The 19,682-nt window shown below is 37.8% G+C and overlaps 2 protein-coding genes across 2 annotated transcripts; both read right to left on the bottom strand.

The window, feature by feature from the left end:
• Positions 1-359: 359 nt before the first annotated feature.
• On the bottom strand, positions 360-9,753 carry rab11al (RAB11a, member RAS oncogene family, like). Its single transcript, XM_087778888.1, has 5 exons — positions 9,491-9,753; positions 6,226-6,421; positions 4,893-5,086; positions 4,605-4,685; positions 360-2,027 (listed from the first exon to the last, which is right to left on the bottom strand). The coding sequence occupies exons 1-5, from the start codon at positions 9,528-9,530 to the stop codon at positions 1,888-1,890; spliced, it is 651 nt and encodes a 216-aa protein (XP_087635014.1). The 5' UTR covers positions 9,531-9,753; the 3' UTR covers positions 360-1,887.
• An 870-nt stretch (positions 9,754-10,623) lies between these two features.
• Positions 10,624-18,717, bottom strand: rab25b (RAB25, member RAS oncogene family b). The gene is made up of 5 exons (XM_087778889.1): positions 18,477-18,717; positions 14,763-14,958; positions 12,547-12,740; positions 12,371-12,451; positions 10,624-11,059 (listed from the first exon to the last, which is right to left on the bottom strand). The coding sequence occupies exons 1-5, from the start codon at positions 18,511-18,513 to the stop codon at positions 10,941-10,943; spliced, it is 627 nt and encodes a 208-aa protein (XP_087635015.1). The 5' UTR covers positions 18,514-18,717; the 3' UTR covers positions 10,624-10,940.
• Between the last annotated feature and the right edge of the window lie 965 nt (positions 18,718-19,682).

The raw sequence follows: 19,682 nt of genomic DNA, 5'->3' as shown, positions 1-19,682 counted from the left end.
AAGCCTTCCGATATCAGGAGAACTGTAGTCGTTATACTGTCTGTACATATATTAGGAAACATAAGTTAAAGTGATTTAATTCTGATGTTTGTAAGTAAATAAAATCAAAGTTTATTCAGTTTTTTTGTGACCCACAAAGGTGCGCGTTTAAAGATAAATTATGTGAAATATATGATCGATGTCAACAATTATTCACTTCAGAAAGAAAATGGAGATAATTGAGTTTTAGGTGCATTTTCATATCCTGTGAACTCAAGTGTAAAGAAAGTTTTTCGACCATTTTTGTGAATGAGTTTGAATGAGAGTCAGAGAATCAAACACTGAGCCTCACTTATTAACCACAATAAGAACCATCGAGACATGAGAATATAACAAACAGAATTTATTTATACATATGCAGTCCAAATATACATATACATACATATATATATATTAGATTAAAAAGTTTTAAAAATCCCAAACACCCAAACCACCCGGATTAAGACCTTGTGACAGAAGTCAAGGCTGATTCATAAGTGCGTCAGCATTCAAACGCCACCTGTGTGTGTGTGTGTGTGTGTGTGTGTGTGTCAAACAAACCATGTTCCCTCCTCCAACTAAAAGATGCTAATATTCCCCCCAATCCTGGCTGCTGAATCAAACCTCCCCCCCCCCCCACAAAAAGTGAGAGCGAGGAGGGCGAACCTGGACATCCCAGCGGGCAGAGTTCCAGTTACAATACGGGGGACAGAAGGCAGCGGAAGGATTTCACTTACAGTAGAATAAGCCATCTTGGGTGCATCAGAGACCACAGGAGCAGGGGAAGGGCTGAGTGCCTTCACTAGCTCATCCCTTGAAATATTATCCACCTATCCCCGCTAGCAGCCGCCGCGCAGGGCTGTCGGTGCATTAAACCACTTCTCCAAAAAGAAAAAAAACAACGTTGGAAGGCAGGGGGGTGAGGCAGAGCCGGTGGCATGCGAGGCAGTTTAACCCATCCACCGGTGATGCAGTGATTTCAGTTAACACCGCAATCCTGCGAGAGCGTGACTCACTTGAGGACTACAAAGTGTGTGGCGAGCGGGGGAAAGCCCACCCCTTCCAAAAATTAAAAAAAAAAAAATCAAATATATTCGTGTCACTTTTCCAGAGGGATGTTGTTGCTCCCACCAAAAAAAAGAAAAAGAAAAAAAATTCCAGGACGTGCTCTTAGGAGATGACTCAAGTCCTCCGAGTGGTAGTTACCTTTATTATCAGAGATATCTTGGCGCACACACACACACACACACACAACAAAATCAACTCCCGCTAATATATAAATTCTAAAAAAAAAAAGAAAAAAAAAAAAAGAAATCAACCAGTGTTCAAAAACCCCTTCAACAGTATATAGTGTTCAATAAATACACGGTAGATTCCAGGATGGAAGTGACGGTGGTGACGGAGGGGATACCGTTCAGTCTTAGGGGTTTTTATTGCTCAATAACCTGATCATGTGGAACTGTGGGGAAGCTTTTACTGGGCTGTAAAACCAGGGAGAGGAGAGGGTGAGGGGGGGGGGCAGAGATGGGATACAAAAGTGACCTCAGATTACTTTCATTAGAATGTGACCAGGCTCTGATCATGAACCGCCGTTTACAAAAAAAAAAGAAAAAGGGAAGAAAAAAAAGAAAAAGCTAATGGAAATGGAAAAGTGCTTTTGATTGATTTCGACTGTTAACACGACCGTTTTTTCCAAAACCCTTTTTTTTTTTTAACTAGATGATGGAAACTTGTGTCCTTGTGTGAAACCACTACCTGCCTGTTTCACTTCTTCTGTCCGTCCGTCCGTCCGTCCGTCCGTCCATCTCGCCGACGACATGGCTGGTTTCCTCCATGTGGCCGAGGGATCGTGGGACAGCACTTGAGGTCTCAGTTGCTCTGACAGCAGACGCCCTTGCTGCTGGAGTTTTGGGTGGGCTCCACCGTGATGGGCACCACGTTGGAGGCCGGCGAGAAGTCCGAGTCGGCCCGTCCCGACATCTGCCGCTGGGACACGATGTTGTAGATGGCTGCAAAGACAGAGGGGAGGAGAGGAGTGAGCGCCCCGAGGGGGTCCGGCAGCGACACCCGGGACATATTTTTTGATAAAGAGAGACAACGTGGCAACACTGAACAACAACTGCTCGCCCCTGGGTCCGCCGCCAAGATTCCTTCCATCCAAAAACTGGCATCGTAACGACATGTGGCGCTCGCTCTTTAGACTTGCGCTGACACGACGGTTTCACCGAACAAACCTTTTTGGAATCTTTTGATTCTTTTAGCAGGTGAACAGAACACAAGAGTTTTTACTTAACTTAAGATTCATTTGTTGAACAAATGTAATGATAAGAATGAAATATGTCATAATAGTTTAATCTAAGATTGATAATCACTGTTTGAATGAAACAAGGGGGGGTCTTATGGTCTAGAGTAGAACTTGAGGGGCCACATGTGGCCCTCATGAGTTGAACTACAAAACTTAATATGTAGAAATGTTGATTAACAATTTTAGTTCAACCGTAAACTAGATCAAGTTTGACTCGACTTTTGAATTGGACTTAAAATAAATACAATTTTCTCTTCTTCTTCTTTTAATTAAACAAGTACCTTTATTTCATTTTTACACGTTTCTGAAAATATTTATAATTTAGAAAGATTAAAAATGTATCATAGGAATAGGAATATGTACCATTAAAATGATGTACAATGTCTTATTTCAAACGTCAAACTTTTTTCATCAAGTTATCTATTGTAGTTTTTACAGTCACGATAATGTCGAATTTAAACTGGATGTCCCCTCAATACAATCACATGATGTGGCCCCTTTTAAAATTCAATTCCCCACTACCTTAACGTCACTCCAGGGGCCTCATCCAGTTTGTGGATTTTCTACCCAAAAAAATCCGTACATTAAAATCAGAAAATGGTTGCATGAATCTCCACATTATTAATTGACGTGGAAAAGTATGTCCGCGTGTTTTTTGTGCGTACGACCTCTTAGTGTATTCATTTATTTATTTCCACTTATTGTGTGAATGCTTCCCAGCATTCACACAATTGAGATCCTGTTTTCTTCTGACCTAAACTTTGTTCCGCATCTCCTCCTACAAATTGTATCCGATTTTAACCGTTCAAACTTTTATAAATTCAGCTTGTTTCCGAAATGCGGGCAATGTTCTAGCTTTCTTTTATCTATTCCACCCTTTCTTTTATTCCTGTTTTTCTACCCCACTACTACTACTACTTCTACTTTTACTTCTAATTCTACTAATACTTTTACTTTCCTACTACTTTTACTTTTACTACTAATCCCACACCTTCTACTTTAACTAATAATTCCACTAATACTACCACAACTACTTCAACTACTACATCTTCTACTTTTACTACTAATTCTTCTACTACTTTTATTTTTCTATTACTTCTGTTTTGACTACTAATTTCACTTCTACTTTAACTACTAATTCCACTTCTTCTGCTTTTAATACTACTTCCACTACAACTTTTACTTTTCTACTACTTCTATTTTTAATAGTAATTCCACTACTACTTCCACAGCACAGGAGGTTCAGCATTCACACTGCATTTTCTTCTGGAAATGCATTTTTCTAGTTACTACTATTTACTGTCTGTTACTTTCTGTTTAGTATGGTTACATTTTTCCAAGTTTATTATATATAGTATAATATATAATATATAATATATATATATATATATATATATATATATATAGTTTATATTATTAGACCATCAAAGAAAAGGATTTAAAAATCAGGATCATATTGGTTCTAGCTTGAATGAACTTCTCCGAGCTTCACCATAAGACTGCTATACTGTGACAAACAGGTGAGGTCATCTTGACGATGACTCATGACGAGTCAGCACCTGCTGCTCAGTCTATATGGATAACAAAGAGAATCGTGATGACTCTTTGACCAGGATTTTCCTTTTTTTTCTTTTATTATTTTAAGCCCTTGTGTGTTCGTGATCTCCTCCCGCTCTGCTGAGTTGGAGGTTCGGATCTTCCCGGGCCCACTAATGCGCCCCACTCTTCTCCACCTTTAATGAGCCAATTAGCGACTATAACTCAGCGGCACTCGCTTGTATTTTAAGAATTCAAATTTTCTAATGAAGCTGTGGTTGAAGTGGTCGGTAAAGTGTCTGAAAAAAACTCACAACACAAGTATCCCCTCAAGCAAGTAAAGAGTCTTCTTTTGAGGCACTTCCAAAATATCTAAACTTATAATATGGCTTTGATGCACGAGGTAGAGTTTTTACTTATTAAAATCTAACTCGAACGTGACGGGAAGTTTATTTATTTAAACAGACAGAGGAATCTGGTTCAGTAGGTCAAAGAAGATTTTTTTGGGGGGCGGGGGTAGAGAGCTGATCCTGAGGTTTGCTGGTGACTTACTGACTTCATGGCAGCTCAGTTTGGCTGAGCACGCCTTCCACGAGCCAATTCCACATATTTCTGACATTATAAATGTTTTCCTGCCTCTTGAGTGCACGTCGGTTCAAAACACCAGGCATCCGCGGGGCTCTGCCGCCATCTAGTGGCGGATAGTTGTAGGTGTAGTCTGAGGTATAGCAGAGTATAAACGTACCTGTGAGGATGGTTTGGAAAGCGAGCTCGACGTTGGATGAATCTAACGCTGACGTCTCCAGGAAGGAGAGACCATGTTTTTCTGCAAAAGAAAACCAAAAAAAACAAACGTGTTTCATAATCAGACGCCGATGAGATAATCATCCCCCCCCCCCCCCCCCACCTGCAGGCACGACAACGTTTCACATCATGACTCAGATGCCGACGCAATAATTTCCCCCATCATTGCTATTCAAAGCCCAGCGCGAGTTTAATTAAAGTTCTTATCAATTTTAATTCCAATCGTCACCTGAGAAAGCCTTGGCCTCATCGGTGGGCACAGCCCGTAGGTGGCGCAGATCACTTTTGTTCCCGACCAGCATGATGACGATGTTGCTGTCGGCGTGGTCCTGCAGCTCCTTCAGCCAGCGCTCGGCGTTTTCGTACGTCAGGTGCTTGGCGATGTCGTAGACTAGGAGGGCTCCCACGGCGCCGCGGTAGTACCTGGAAACGACATGACTTATGATCAGCGCCTACAACGTATTCTTCGTTTTGGTTCTGGATCGAAAGAGTGTTTGGATTCCTCATGACGGAGGAATGAGCCACAGATGAACCGACTTTGATTTGGAAATGTTTCCAGAGCGAGCATGGAAACTTTGACTTGATCTAAAAGGGAAACTCGTCATATTTCTGGAACAATAATAAACAAAAACACATGCTTAGGAATGTAAAATTGTGTTTTTAGTGTAATGAATCTAAAAATTTACAATAGGAGTCTTCCCTTCATTTCTTTATCTTTTGCCAATGTAACACATTTCTTCCATGTTTATTTTAGAGCCAATAAATGACTAAAGCTGCAGCAGCTCTGCAATTAAATGGAAGCAGATTAAACATAAATGCTTAACTCTGCTAAACTGAGATACGTGGAGACGTTTATTTATCTAAAACAGGTTTTCGGCAAATGTTTTACGAATGTCTTTTTGCCAGCACCATCTGAGCGATGGTCTCAATAAAGGTATATAGATTAAATATGTGATTATCTTCCCAAAATGGACGGATATGGCGCGTTTGGCTGGTATTATTTATAAATAACATGTAAATAATTATAGAAATAGTAGCTCATAACATCATGAAAAATTGACTCATGCTTTGCATGTGAATTAAAACCTACAGTATATTAAGTAAGTATTGTCCGATTACTTGACTCTGGTGTTGTAGAATTAACAGACCACATGACTCTTGAAGTCATAACTGTTTTTTTTTGTTTCGCAACTAAATTATTTCCAAAAGAGAACTCAGCAGTAAGCTGCTGGAGTCGACTGTATCCTCTCGTCCTCAGTCATCACCGGGTTAGGGTTAGCTGCAGAGGATGTAATGACTTCTGCCATTTAAGGGCCAGATTTCAATTGAAAGCGAAAGCGAAAATCAACGAATGCTGTGAATAGCTGAATAAAAATAAAAATAATGATTTTATTTTAGATTATTGAAATACAAACCATAAAACAACTATTTGTAAGCAAATAAAAGGAAAAAATACTGTATAAAAAACATTGTTACAGTGCAGTTTAATATCGAAACTTATTTAAATGAATGAATATTCTCTTACTGCAGTACTATATAGATTTTTGATGGATTTTACTCACGCAGAAGTGATGGCACGGTATCGCTCCTGTCCCGCCGTATCCCAGATCTGAGCTTTGATAGTCTTGCCTTCGACCTGGATGCTGCGCGTGGCGAACTCCACGCCGATGGTGCTCTTGCTCTCGAGGTTGAACTCATTCCTGGTGAAGCGGGACAGCAGGTTGCTCTTCCCGACACCGGAATCTCCAATCAGCACCACTGGAGGAAGAACAAGTCAAATAATAAAACCTTAAGGATGGAAGAATTCGTTTGGAGAAACTACAGGATTATCTCTAAAGATGCGACTTCTAGCTACGCTTCTCAGATCATGTGTGGAAAAAAAAAGGGCCTGACGGAAGCAGAAACTCAGGAGTATCCCGATAAGTACATTGAAAATGACAACAATCTGCTCTTTTCTGGAGTGAACGAAGATTGAACGCATGATACCGAGCGAAGGCAGTGATCCGATTAACTGCATTTTTCACCTGACAAACATTCTCCCCTCATGACCGAGACGCCACGCATCTGATAAAAATGGCAGAAAGAGACACATTCTAGAACATGTATGATTCACCAGCAAACATGCGTATTTTTATTTATTCATTTAAAAAAAAAAAAGAAGCTATTTTGATAATAAAGCACATGTAATAGGAGGGTGATTTCTGGGCATAAAAAGTCATGTTTGAACAAATATTAATTAAAAACAATCCATTCTTTAAAACTGTTTCAAAGTTTTGTTCACAGAATTAAATGTTACATAAATTAAACTGGATGACAAATAACTTTGAGTTTCTCAACTGACAAAAAAAAAGCTGGCCGGGGTTTTTACTTTTCGATAACAGTGAGTCAGAAAAACTGCTTCCATTATTGTGGGATGAGTCAGTCTGTCACCGCCAGCCCCCTCTTAGGAAATAGGAACGAGTTAAGGAATGTTGAAACTGTATTAACAAACCAGCACTGTGTCTACAGGAGCACTTGAGCAACGCCGCTAATGCCGGAGATAATTCGCTGCATGTCATTTGGAAACGGAACCAAATGTACCAGGATTTTTTTTCCCCTTTTTCATTTCAACCGAACAACGGAGGGAAATTATGTGCAAAATTATAGTGTGTATTATGTGTGTGTGTTGGCGAATAAAGGAAGTAGGCTAGAACGAACAATATAGTAATTAATTGGGGGGAAGTGAGTTAGTGGAATAGATAAGAGAGGATAGATTACTTTAGATGTTCTGAATATAATTGACGAGTAAATGACTAGAATAGTGTTAAACTCAATTATTGAGAAAATATAGTCAAAGTAATTGCAGCTGAAGTGCACAAGAGGGGCTTATATTTTTTTTAATAAATAATTAAAATTCACTTCGCTAATGTGTCCATAAAATGCCAAACAATTCACTTTTGTATTATATTTTGCTATTCCTCTCTTGCTCTGTGGGTAACTTCATGATAATCCACCGAATAATCCCATTTCTCACCAGCATGGGGTGTCGTTTCTTAACGTATTTTTTTTTTAGGTCCTTTTCCTCTGGAACCCAACATTAAAGAAGGTTGATATTGTGACCCAGAAAGACGCCAGTGTTTTAAGATAAGATAAGGATTTGATGGGGGTCAAACACTATAGATATTTAAGAGTGTCAAAGTATGGAAAGATAAGGTCACAATCCAACTCATACTTCCTGTTGAGGACACACTTTTATCTTAGTATGCCAGTCACTATTAACCTAAATTCTTAGATTCATTTAATGACTCTTTATGGGCTGTAATGATTAACTTTGACATGAATAGTTTTCAGGTCAGTAACGATTGATTAAAAACGTATTTACAATTAAATTTTCCTTTTAGTTAATCCAATTTATTTGGTGCTTTTATTACCTTAAGTGTCAAGAATGGTGCCTTTAAAATAAAATCCATTACTATACAACAAACCTATCGTTCTACTTTTATCAACAAATAAGTAGCAACAAAAGCTTCCAAAGGCGTCAACATTTCAAACGCTTTTTCCGACATGTTACTGAGGAACATCTAATGTTTAAAAAAAACAAAAAAAAACAAGGGTGGAGGACAAAAAATAATTATGCAACCAGTACCTGGTTTGCTGCCCTTACACAGGTAAGTTCACACACCCTTTCACTTCCCTATTGTTGGGTTTGCATGCTTAAGCTTTTCATAGCATCATTCTTGCCTGCACCCACTAAACTGCCAAGCCCAGGTATTAGTTAAGATCATGTTCCTGGACAATTAAGCAAACTTTAAAGAACACAAGACAACAAATACAGTCGATACGAAGCAAGTTATTCAATCTGTTAATTTACTAGAATACAAACACTAAGAGATGGTATTTAATTTAATGTCTATGATCGTAGAGGCAAAGACTCCCGTGGTTAACTCTACCAAAACTGACTCGTTCAGTCCGATAGAGAGGAACAAAGAGACACAAAAGGAACAAAAGGGAGCCACGATAATCACGCCGTCTAATAGTCTCAGCAGAGAGCGATGGATGGGAAGCTCAAGTCTTTATCGGCGTCCATGTCTGACACGATTCAGACACATTTGTGATTGACCACCCTCTCATTTCATCCCAGCGAGTGGGAGAGAGAAACCCATCATGCAAGTCGATCTGGGTCGAGGCTCTTTTGTGGCCAACGTTGACAACACTGACACATACTAACTGCAGGTATTTCCAGTTTGACAACACATGCTTGTTTAGGATTCTGTATTTGAACAGACGGAGACTTTTATTCTTCCCCTGTTCACGCAGATTAGAATACAGAACATCATTTTATTATTATGATACATGAACATTTCTATTAACTTAATAAACTAGTAAGAAAATAATTGTACATCTCCAGTGACAATTTGACAATATATTAGATAACAAAAAGTGAAGATTCTGACTGGATTTGACAAATGGATGCGATAAATAAACTTTAAATGGTGTTTTTTCAAGATAAATAAACTTTAAATTGTGTTTTTTTCCCATGATAAATACAATTTAAAGGCCATTTTTATTGACATGACTTGCATCCACAGATGATCACCGGCCGTCAAGATGATGACTCGATGCTACTTGCTAGTGTCGCAATCGTGTTGTTGAACAACTTAGGCGGTTAAAAAAAAGAAAAGAAAAGCGAAGAGAAGACGCCACGTCTCCAGCCGTGTCCCATGACTGACTAAACAGGTGGACAGGTGTCCATGACGGTGACAAGTCTCTCCCTCGTCGTCTACCTGATGACGCCGGCGTCACAGGTGGAAGGTGTTTCACGCGTAAAGAAGAGGAAACGATACTCACCTTTGAAGAGATAGTCATACTCGTCCTCTCGGTTGTTCATAGTTACTCTTTGTTTTTTTCCGTCTCTAAGGAGCGGAAACTAACTTTTTAGCTAACACGGACCGGAAGTGTCTCGACGCGCACTCGATATATCCGAAGCGACAACGAGTCCGCCCTGTGAACCAAACACGAACAAACCGAAGACTTTAAATCGTCCACAAACTAAAGTTTTCCGACCACTTCCTCAGCTGCTACTTCTCTCTCTTGCCATGACCGGGGCAGCGACGGGAACGGCGATACGCAAGCCCCGCCCCCCTGCGCCTATCCCATTGTTCGACACCTGTCACGAGGCCGCCGCTGATTGGCTCGCAGGGCCGTCCGTCATCGCACTCCGGTCGAACTGTCGTTAATATTTGATGACGTCACCTGCACAGCGCTCAACAGGTAGTGTGAGGCATCGACGGATGGAGCAGGAAAGACGAACGACGTCACTATAGTCGTTTGAAAATCCGCAACACGACGGCTTTATATTTGCTTACAGTCGTCACCTGCAGTGGTCAGTACATAGCGAAAGAAATAAAGGTTAAATGCAATTAAATAATAGTTATAATAATATATTTATATATTTTTTAGTTATCAATAGCTATTTTTTCCATAAATAAAATATTTAAAAACTCAAACAAACATTGCGGATGTCTTGAAATATATTTATATTATAAGTACGTCCGGAAGTGCTAATTTTCTCTGTGTTTTTTACTAAGAAACTTGAATAAAGTTTTGAAAATTTGAAAAACGACTCAAGCCCAAGTGATGCAACAATTAATTATAGTTTTTGTTGTAGTGAGTCAATATTTTGTCAATGCTGTGACAGCCTACATCCCCCAATGTGTAGACTCAACCCTTGCGTTGTCTCTGGGTCAAGGTGACCCAAAGCCAACACAAGGGGTACCTCAAACACATTTATTTGACCCTGAGATAACACAAGGATTAAATCAAAAGTGTGTCTGTTTTTGCGTCATTTCTTTTTTTACTTTCTTATTATAGATATAATGAAAAGATGTTATGGGCCATATTTAATAATACCGTGGGCTAGATGTGGCCCACAGGCCCATTAAAGACTTAAAACAAGTTAAAAAAAGGCACTTTTCGTTCAGTTCAGCTGAAGCAAACGTTTATTAAAAACAAAAAAAGCATTAGATATGTACATCCCGTTTACATGACTTTTTCCATTCAGAACCAAATCACCACAACGTTCTTTGCCCACCGACTTATTTTTATTTTTTTTATTATTGTCACAAGGTTGACGTTAAATATCAAAACAGTAACAGTTAAATATTTATGACCTAATTTCACACAAACCCTCTACGTCATTCGCACTTTTTTTTAAAAGTTTTTTTCGTTGAACTCATTAAACAATTCTCAAATCAGTCATTAAAAATCAGTCATGGCTGCGGAGCCGTCCTGTGGCATCTCAGATGTTCTGGCAACAAGCTTTCTTCTGCTCAGTCTCCTCCGAGTCGGGTTTGTTGATGGAGACGGCCTTGATGGAGCCTCGGACCACTTCCTTACTGCTCACCTTTTTGTGAATCTCTGAAAAAAAAAGAAAAACAATGTTAACGCCTTTTCCGAAGGCACAAGAAGACATTAGTACATTTCTGCCTGAAGATCTAAAGGAGACGTCATCCGTCCATCACGTTGTCAGCCAGGCTAGTCTGGTTCAGAACTGGGAACTAGACCGACAACTAAATCACCTTAAATCTACATTCACTAGATCTTTAAGCTCAAGTATTGAGGGTTTTTAGAAGAACAGATGCAGCCCTTTAATTCTAACTTATACGGACAATAAACAAAACTTGTTATGTAGAATGTTTTCTTTTGTACTTTTATTATGTATTGCTAGTTACTTTTATTTTATTTTATTTTTTATTTGTCCTTTTTTAAGAGGATTTGTTGTCCATAAAAAAAATGAAAAATATTTTAAAATAAAGTCAATCTCTATAATATTTACACGTTTTGTCCATAGTTTTAAAATTCTTATTGACAATATTTGATACGATTTATCAAAAAAAAAAGAAAAGTAAAAGGTGTCATGATCTAGAGCTTATAATCCATGCGTTGTTTCTTCTCGTTTAGACTATTGCAACAGTTTATTTTCATGTCTTAACAAGAAGGAGCTGTCTCGCCTGCAGTGAATAAAAAACTCTGCAGCGAGAATTCTAACCCGCTCTAGTAGAAGAACTCACATTTCTCCGATCCTTAAAACTCTTCACTGGCTTCCAGTTTCTTTCAGGATCAATTTTAAAATTCTGGTTCTTACTTTCAGATCTATTCATGGTCAGACTCCTCCTTACATCAGTGATCTGATCCAGACTTACACTCCAGCTCGGGCTCTGAGGTCTGTGGATCAGAATCTACTGATGGTTCCTGAAAACGCTTCCAGACCAGAGGAGAGAAATCCTTCCAGACTGTTGCTCCTAAGCTTTAGAACGATCTCTGCGTTTGATACCGACTCCTTCAAGAAACATCTTAAAACATTTTTATTTGTGATTTTTCTTAATTATCTTGGAACTGCTGTGTTGTCTTGGTCTTTTAAGTATGTATTTTAACTGTTTATTGTTTTGTCAAAGCGCTTTGTGACCCTGGTCTCAAAAGGCGCTTTACAAACAAACTTACTTACTAACCATCAAAAAATGCTTTTCTAAAACACAATAATCTGATCTTTTAAATCTAATTTTACTGTTTCTGTTTGCAAGTTGCCTCTTTGTAAAAAAAAAAAATCTATTGGTTTCTTTTGCGTGTTTCCTTTGTGGTTTTGATTTACAAAGGTGGACATTGATTGATTTTCGACAATCAGATAATACTTGTTGAAATCGATCATGATAAATATTATCTCAGGTTTACCTGCGAGGACGTTGTTGAACGCAGCCTCCACATTTGTTGACAGCAGCGCTGAAGTCTCCAGGAACAAAATATGATGCTTGTCTACGAATAAACAAACAAAAAAACAAACATTTTATCACTTCTATATTTACGTTAATCTTTCAATTAGCATCAGCAGGTCCAGGTTTTCCGAGTACCTGCGAAGTCTTTGGCCTCGTCCGTGGGCACGGATCTCTCCGAGTCCAGGTCGGACTTGTTGCCCACCAGCATGACCACGATGTGCGAGTCGGCGTGCTCGTACAGCTCCTTCAGCCAGCGCTCCACGCTCTCGTACGTCAGGTGTTTGGTGATGTCGTAGACCAGCAGCGCTCCGACGGCACCTCTGTAATACCTGAAGGAAGCGACGTCATGTTTACGCGGATTCAAAGCTAATATACGTTAGCATCAATGCACAGGTTGTAGATTTAAAGGTATATTTTAAATGTTTGTTTCTGTGAGATTATGATAATGTTGATAAAAGTGTTTTAATTGTAAGCGTTTCTGTCTCCGAGCCGCCCCTGAAGTCTTGAACCAGCACAATTACAATCCCCCTCCTCTTCCAGCTCCATAATTAATTCTCCCTTTAATGGGTTTTAGACGCTTGTTAGAACACAAACGCTGAATTCCAAGGGAGTAGGAATTTGCAAACCAGAATAAGTCGGGACGAAAATCATGAGTCAGACGTTTTTTTTTCTCCGATTCTAAAAAAAAAAAAAAAAATCATCCTTTAATTGCGTAAATCCTTCAAGTTTAATTTAAAAAAAGAGGGAATCTGGGTGGAGCCGTCGAGGCCAGAATGTTCCGGCGGTTCTTCCAAGTGACGTGGGAGGACAGGCCCGTCCTCGCTCGTGTTGTGTCTGATAACAGAAGATGCCGAAATACTGGTTGCTCAATACTGTGAAGCAAGCTTGAGGTGTTGCTTCAAACAATGAGCAACAGCTTTTTTTTTTTGCACAAGTCATTTCCTGCTCTTGGTGGAAAAGGAAGTCGGCGTCAGCAGTGATTTTGAAATTTATTTTTCAATGATTCACATTATATTCAAAATAAACGTGTGATCAATAAAGTTTTCCTTTGAACTGGGTTAGATGGCAACTTATCGGCAACTTTAAAGTACATTTAAGGTGCAATGTTTTTTTGCAGAGTGGATGCTGAAATGATTGAAAGTATTTAATTAGTATTCAAAGTAAACATGTGTTGGAAACAGTTGAAATGATGCATAAAGGAGAAAAACTGAAGTTTAAACGTTGAAATAAACTGAAAAAGTTGAGAAGAACAAAAAAAGAAAGAAAAGGAAGAAGAATACAAAGAAAGAGAAGAAAAAAGTAGTAGAATTTGTAGTAGAAGTAGAAGAAGAACTAGTAGTGGGAGTAGAATAAGTACAATTAGTAGTAGCAGTAGAAGTAGTAGTGGGAGTAGAAGAAGTAGTAGAAGTAGAAGTAGCACGATAAGTAGTATAAGTAGAATAAGTAGTAGATGCAAGAGTAGTAGTAGAAGTAATATAATTAGTAGTAGAAGTAGAAGGAGTAGAACGAGTAGTGGGAGAAGAACGAGTAGTAGAAGTAGTAGAATAATTAGTTGTAGAATTAGTAGTATAAGTATAAATATTAGTAGGAGAAGTAGAATTATTAGTAGAAATAGAAGTAGTAGTGGGAGTAGAATAAGTAGTAGAATTAGAAGAAGTTGTAGAAGAATTAGTAGTAGAATTAGTAGTAGAAATAAGGGGTGGTAGTAGTAGAATGAGTAGTAGTAGAAGTAGAAGTGGGAGTAGAAAAGGAGTAGAAGTAGTAGTAGAAGTAGTACAAGAATTAGTAGCACAATTAGTCGTAGATTTAGTAGTAGAAGTATAAGAATTAGTAGAATTAGTAGGAGAATTAGAAGAAGTAGTAGGAGTATAAGAATTAGTAGTAGAAGTATAAGAATTAGTAGAATTAGTAGGAGAATTAGAAGAAGTAGTAGGAGTATAAGAATTAGTAGTAGAAGTATAAGAATTAGTAGAATTAGTAGGAGAATTAGAAGAAGTAGTAGGAGTATAAGAATTAGTAGTAGAAGTATAAGAATTAGTAGAATTAGTAGGAGAATTAGAAGAAGTAGTAGGAGTATAAGAATTAGTAGTAGAAGTAGTAGAAGAATTGGTAGTACAATTAGTAGTAGAAGTAGTAGGAGTAGAAAAAGTAGTAGTAGAATTAGTCATAGAAGTAGAAGGAGTAGTAGTAGAATTAGTACTAGGAGTAGAAGAAGTAGTAGAATTACTACATTTTATTTCTTTTTTATTCAAATGATACATTTTTTTCTAGATTTTATATTCATTTCTCATTCATTTTACATCTTCATTAAAAAAAATCCAATAAATGAGGCAGTTTTGCGAGTGACTCACGCAGAAGTGATGGCCCGGTATCGCTCCAGCCCGGCCGTGTCCCAGATCTGGGCTTTGACGGTGAGTCCATTGATGTCGATGGTGCGTGTGCTGAACTCCACACCGATGGTCGTGCGACTGTCGTGGTTGAACTCGTTCTTGGTGAAGCGAGAGAGAAGATTACTCTTTCCCACGCCCGACTCTCCTATCAGAACAACTGCAGCAGAGAAAAATACATGATAAAGGTTTATATCTCTTGTTGTCATTGTGACAGAATTACTCCAAAACTGTGAGTGAAAAGTATTTTATTTAAAAAAAATAAAAAGGTGCCTATGTTTCTGCTGCACCTTGAAGACCAGTCTGAAAAATAATGCCTACATTAAATCTGTCTGTAGAAAGTTCGGGACTTGTGAGGAAACTTTATTACCGACAATAGTTATACCTCAAAAAAAAATTAAAAAAGTTATTTAAAATAATCATGAAAACGAAAATAATTAAAGAAAAAACAGGAAGAAAAAAATAACAGTATTTTGTTCATTTAAATCTTACTTATTAGGAAAAATATATATATATATTTTTTTATAAATACCCTGCGTATATATTTTGATAATATATGTTGATTAAAAGTAATATGTATAAATAACAGTAAAGTTTTTTTTTCCTGCCACTAATTCAATCTGTCAACCACAAATATTTTAAGGGAAAAAAATGTAGTTAAAACAATCATGAAAAAAAACAAAAAAAAAACAAAAAACGGAAGAAATGAAATAAAAGTAAATATTCTTTTCATTTAAATCTTACTTATTACGGGAAAATAATGCTATTTAAAAGAATCATGAAAACATTAATAAAAGCGTGAAAAATAGAATAAAAGTAAATACTTTGTTTCCATTTAAGTTACTTATTACAAAAACGAAGTACATATACATTAATGAAATAAAAACCCTGCAGTTGGATAAAAGTATAATATATATAAATAAAAATGACTTTACTTTTTTTTTCCTGCCAGTAATTCTTGTTAGTCCCAAAATATTTTAAGGGAAAAAATGTCATGAAAACTTAAAAAAATAAGAGAAAAAGTGTGAAGATATAAAACAAAAGAAAGTATTTTTTACATTTAAATATAACTTATTACAAAAACGAAATTCATATATTCATGAAATAAAAACCCTGCAGCATATATAAATAAAAGTATATAAATAAATAATCCGGATATTCATTTTAACAAAATGAAGGTTTTCGAATCTTAATTCAATTGAAGTAGAACATTTGCTCCTCAAAGCCAATAATTATCTGCATTAAGCAACGAGGATAAATGTGTAATTCTTAAGCTCTCGGTTCAGGTGTGTCGTCTAGTTCTCATGATTCCTGGTGTTCGTGGCAAATGATGTCACACGGCAAACGTATCACACCCTGAGGTTGACTAATAATTTGAATTAAAGTGCTTAACTAGAGCGGGAGGGACTGTTGCCACTCATCCCTTGAACCAGATTGCATTATAGACCTGAATTACGACCACTTCTGTCTCACAGCAGCAGTTGAGAGAGTAACAGGAAATAAGAGACGAACAATAAATAATAAAATGCAATAAATTAGGACATTTTGGTGTAATTATGTGATTATGAAAATGAGCTAAAAATGCTCTTAATTCTATTTTAATGTGAATCTAGAAGACTGAGGAACAAATTGTGATTTAGAAACATATAATAATATTTTTTTCAAATTAAATGAAATAAAAAAAACTCAAAAAGATCGTAGTAAACGATAAATACCGCTAGTTCCGACTGAAACCTATAATTCAAGCGTCTGAAAGATCTTGAACTCTCGTTCTTCCACATCAGGTGGAACGAGTTCTGCGGCCCTTTTTTTTTTTTGTTTGTTGCCGTCGTTTGTCCTCCCTCCTTCTTCTCAACCCTGGACCTTACAGTGACTAATGTTTGTGTTTCAGTCGGGAGGAACCGGCTCACACAGATCGGGTTCGGCCCAAAATCACTTCAACAGTAGTACGGCCATCGCACACACACACCGAGAGAAAACATGACTCAGCGTTTAACGTTTAAAAAAAAAAAGAAAAAAAAATCACACAGGTGAGAATAGAACATCTTCTCTCGGTGTTAATGTGCAACTTCTCTTGTACATTCTCCAGTTTTGGAGAACAACTCTCAGTGAAACACCTTCACTACTGAGTAACTTCTTAAGCAAACATGAGTTCTGCTTCCTGAGGTGAAGCAGGTTAAGATGCCTGCAAACACAAGTCCCATAATGCACTGCAACATTTTCTTTCCCCCCTTTCTACAAAAATATTCATTTATTTAATCAAAAGTTTAACAAAAACAACACCTCAGCTACTAATAATTGTATTTATAGCTACACTTTTATTTATATTTATATCTAAATATCATTTTCTAGCACGATCCTGGGAAAGTTTCGAGAATAAAAGTAAAAGTTGACGCTGGAAACGAAGTGTCTCTCGTGTAATGAGGCGTAAAATGTGTAAAGTTGTTGAGTGAGGATGTATTTAGGCACAAACAAATCATTTGCATCCAGGAATTCAAATCGTGGGCTTCGGCTGTTTTTAGCGTGTAACCACACGAGGTCAGAGTAGAACTGGTTAAAAAAAAAATGGTCAAACTAGGTCGTGAAGGACTTTTAAAGATAATTATTAACGTCATTTTGAATGAATGAATTGAAAGAGGAAAATGTAAAATGCGTTCATGTGACATGTTTATTAGTCTTTTATGATTTAAATTGAGATAAGATATGAAAACAGGTCACACAGAGTGTGGCTTAAACTCTGGTTTCCTCCCACAGTCCTTAGTCCAAAAAAAAACCCCATTGGACTTTGAGAACTTTTAATCGTCTGTAGGTGTGAGCGTCTGTGACAAGTTGTTGCGTCTCTGTCTGCCCAGTGACCTGTCCCGTGCCTCTCGCCCCAGCTAGCTGGGATAGGCTTCCCCGTGACCCACATATGACCGTGAAATATGGACATATGAAAATAAAAAGCTTAGTTTTATCAAATCATAGTTGGCTACACTTGCATACAATATATTTATTATGTATTTATTTTTAGCTTGACGGCCCCTCACTGTGGCCCCTGAGGAAATGAATGTTATTTTCATCCCGTTCTCCTTCCTACCGTCTGAAAGTGAATCTGTGATGTGTACTGTGACCCGTCCAGGGTGTCAAAATGAGCCACCTTTGACTTCATAACTTCCTCATTACCTAATGAAATTTCCTCAGGGGCCACATTGTTGCGAGGGGTCCGTCAAGCAAAAATAAATTGAAACTTTGGGTAAACTTTTATAAATAAAATCACGTTAAATATGCTATTTTTTTCGCACTTTGTATACATTTTATTCTTTTTAATTTTATATAAAAGTATTTTTGATTAAGTTTAAAACTCCTCCACTTTTTAAATGATTTAAAAAATAAACGATTGCTTTTATTTTCATATTGTTAAACGGGCAATAAATGCAACATAAACTGAAAAACAAAATGAGGAAAAGTATTCTAAAATAAAATTAAAAACCTATAGTGACTATAGTTGAACTAGTAATAAGTATTTGAAAAATAAATAGTCTCTGCATGATCTTTGACCTCCAGAGGGCCACTTTTCCAGGTGAGTTACCTGGGACAGGATCCTGAAATAAGGTCATGTTTGTGTTCTGAGGACGTAAATAAAAATAATCTATACTGTCTCCATCACACACCCCCAGGACAAGAGAACCCACTCACCCTTGAAGACAAAATTGTAGGCCTCGTCTGACCCCATGTTCTGTCCATTCAACGCTGCGGCTCCACTGTCAGGGTGTAAGAGGACACCAGGACACCAGCAGACCCTTGGGATCCTCGGATGTCACCAGAATCTCGGGGCGTCGCGCACCTGGATCTGCTCACTAGAAACTCACGCCGAGAGAGAAGAGAAGCTTCCAGGTTTCAACACGACATGCTGAGCAGTTTTTGTCTTGCGACAGCGGTGAGGAGCTGGAGGTGTGTCTTGCTCGAGGGCAGGGTTGGTCAGGTGGTACAGACCTGCAGGTGCGGCACAAAGGAGCTTCGAGATGCCTCCTGCTGGACGGATGGCGCCACTGCATGCAGGAAGCAGGAAGTAAGACAGAGGGGTAAAGAGTAGCTTTTTTTGTTTGTTTGTTTGGAAGTTCACACTTAAATGTTAACTACAACTTCTCCTACCACTTCAACTACCATCTTAATGATATGCATGTAGTTTTTCTACTAGTTTGAGTATTTAGACAATAAATGTTAACAAATGTTGAATATACAGTAATTATCCATGTCATTGTGACCACCTTGTTGTAGTCCTGCTGAGGAATTAGGTGCAGCCCTTTAAACTCTAATGAAAAATACTATCCTTTGTAGTCGATCACTAGTGGACGGGCCTGTTGGGCCGGTTTTTCAGAATCAGAAACTTTTATTGCCAACGACATAAGAGTGTTTGTGGCTGCATCTTTAGGTTTGATAAGAAGCTCCTATAGTCCATTGCCATCAGTTCTTGGACGTCACTCTTATTGAAAAGCCTTGGTGTCAATGACAAGCTTATTTTGGGGAAATCATTGTATTTCTATTATAATCATCAAATTGGATGTAACATTTGACTCGAAATGTGTTATTAATTCATTAGTTTAGGCTTCAAAGTTGAAGAAACATTTGAATATTATGATGTCAGTGAATAATACTGTCCAGCTTTGAAAAGCTCACCTTGTGTGAAAAGATCTGACAATTTAAACTGGCAGATTTTTTTTTTTAAAGAGATGTCCAGTATTTATACTGTTGGACAGAAGCTGGTCATAAACAGAACCTGGAAAACACCTTTAAAGATGTGCTGATGTAATTACACGGGCAAATAAAGACCGTATGATGATCCTAGATTAAATAATAAATAAATAAATCAAGGAGCGACGCGAGTAAAAGGCAGAATTCCCC

Source organism: Callionymus lyra, chromosome 17 (genome assembly GCF_982586985.1).
Source record: "Callionymus lyra chromosome 17, fCalLyr1.hap1.1, whole genome shotgun sequence".
Taxonomy (NCBI): Eukaryota; Metazoa; Chordata; class Actinopteri; order Syngnathiformes; family Callionymidae; genus Callionymus; species Callionymus lyra.
This window is presented reverse-complemented; position numbering and strand designations above follow the sequence as displayed.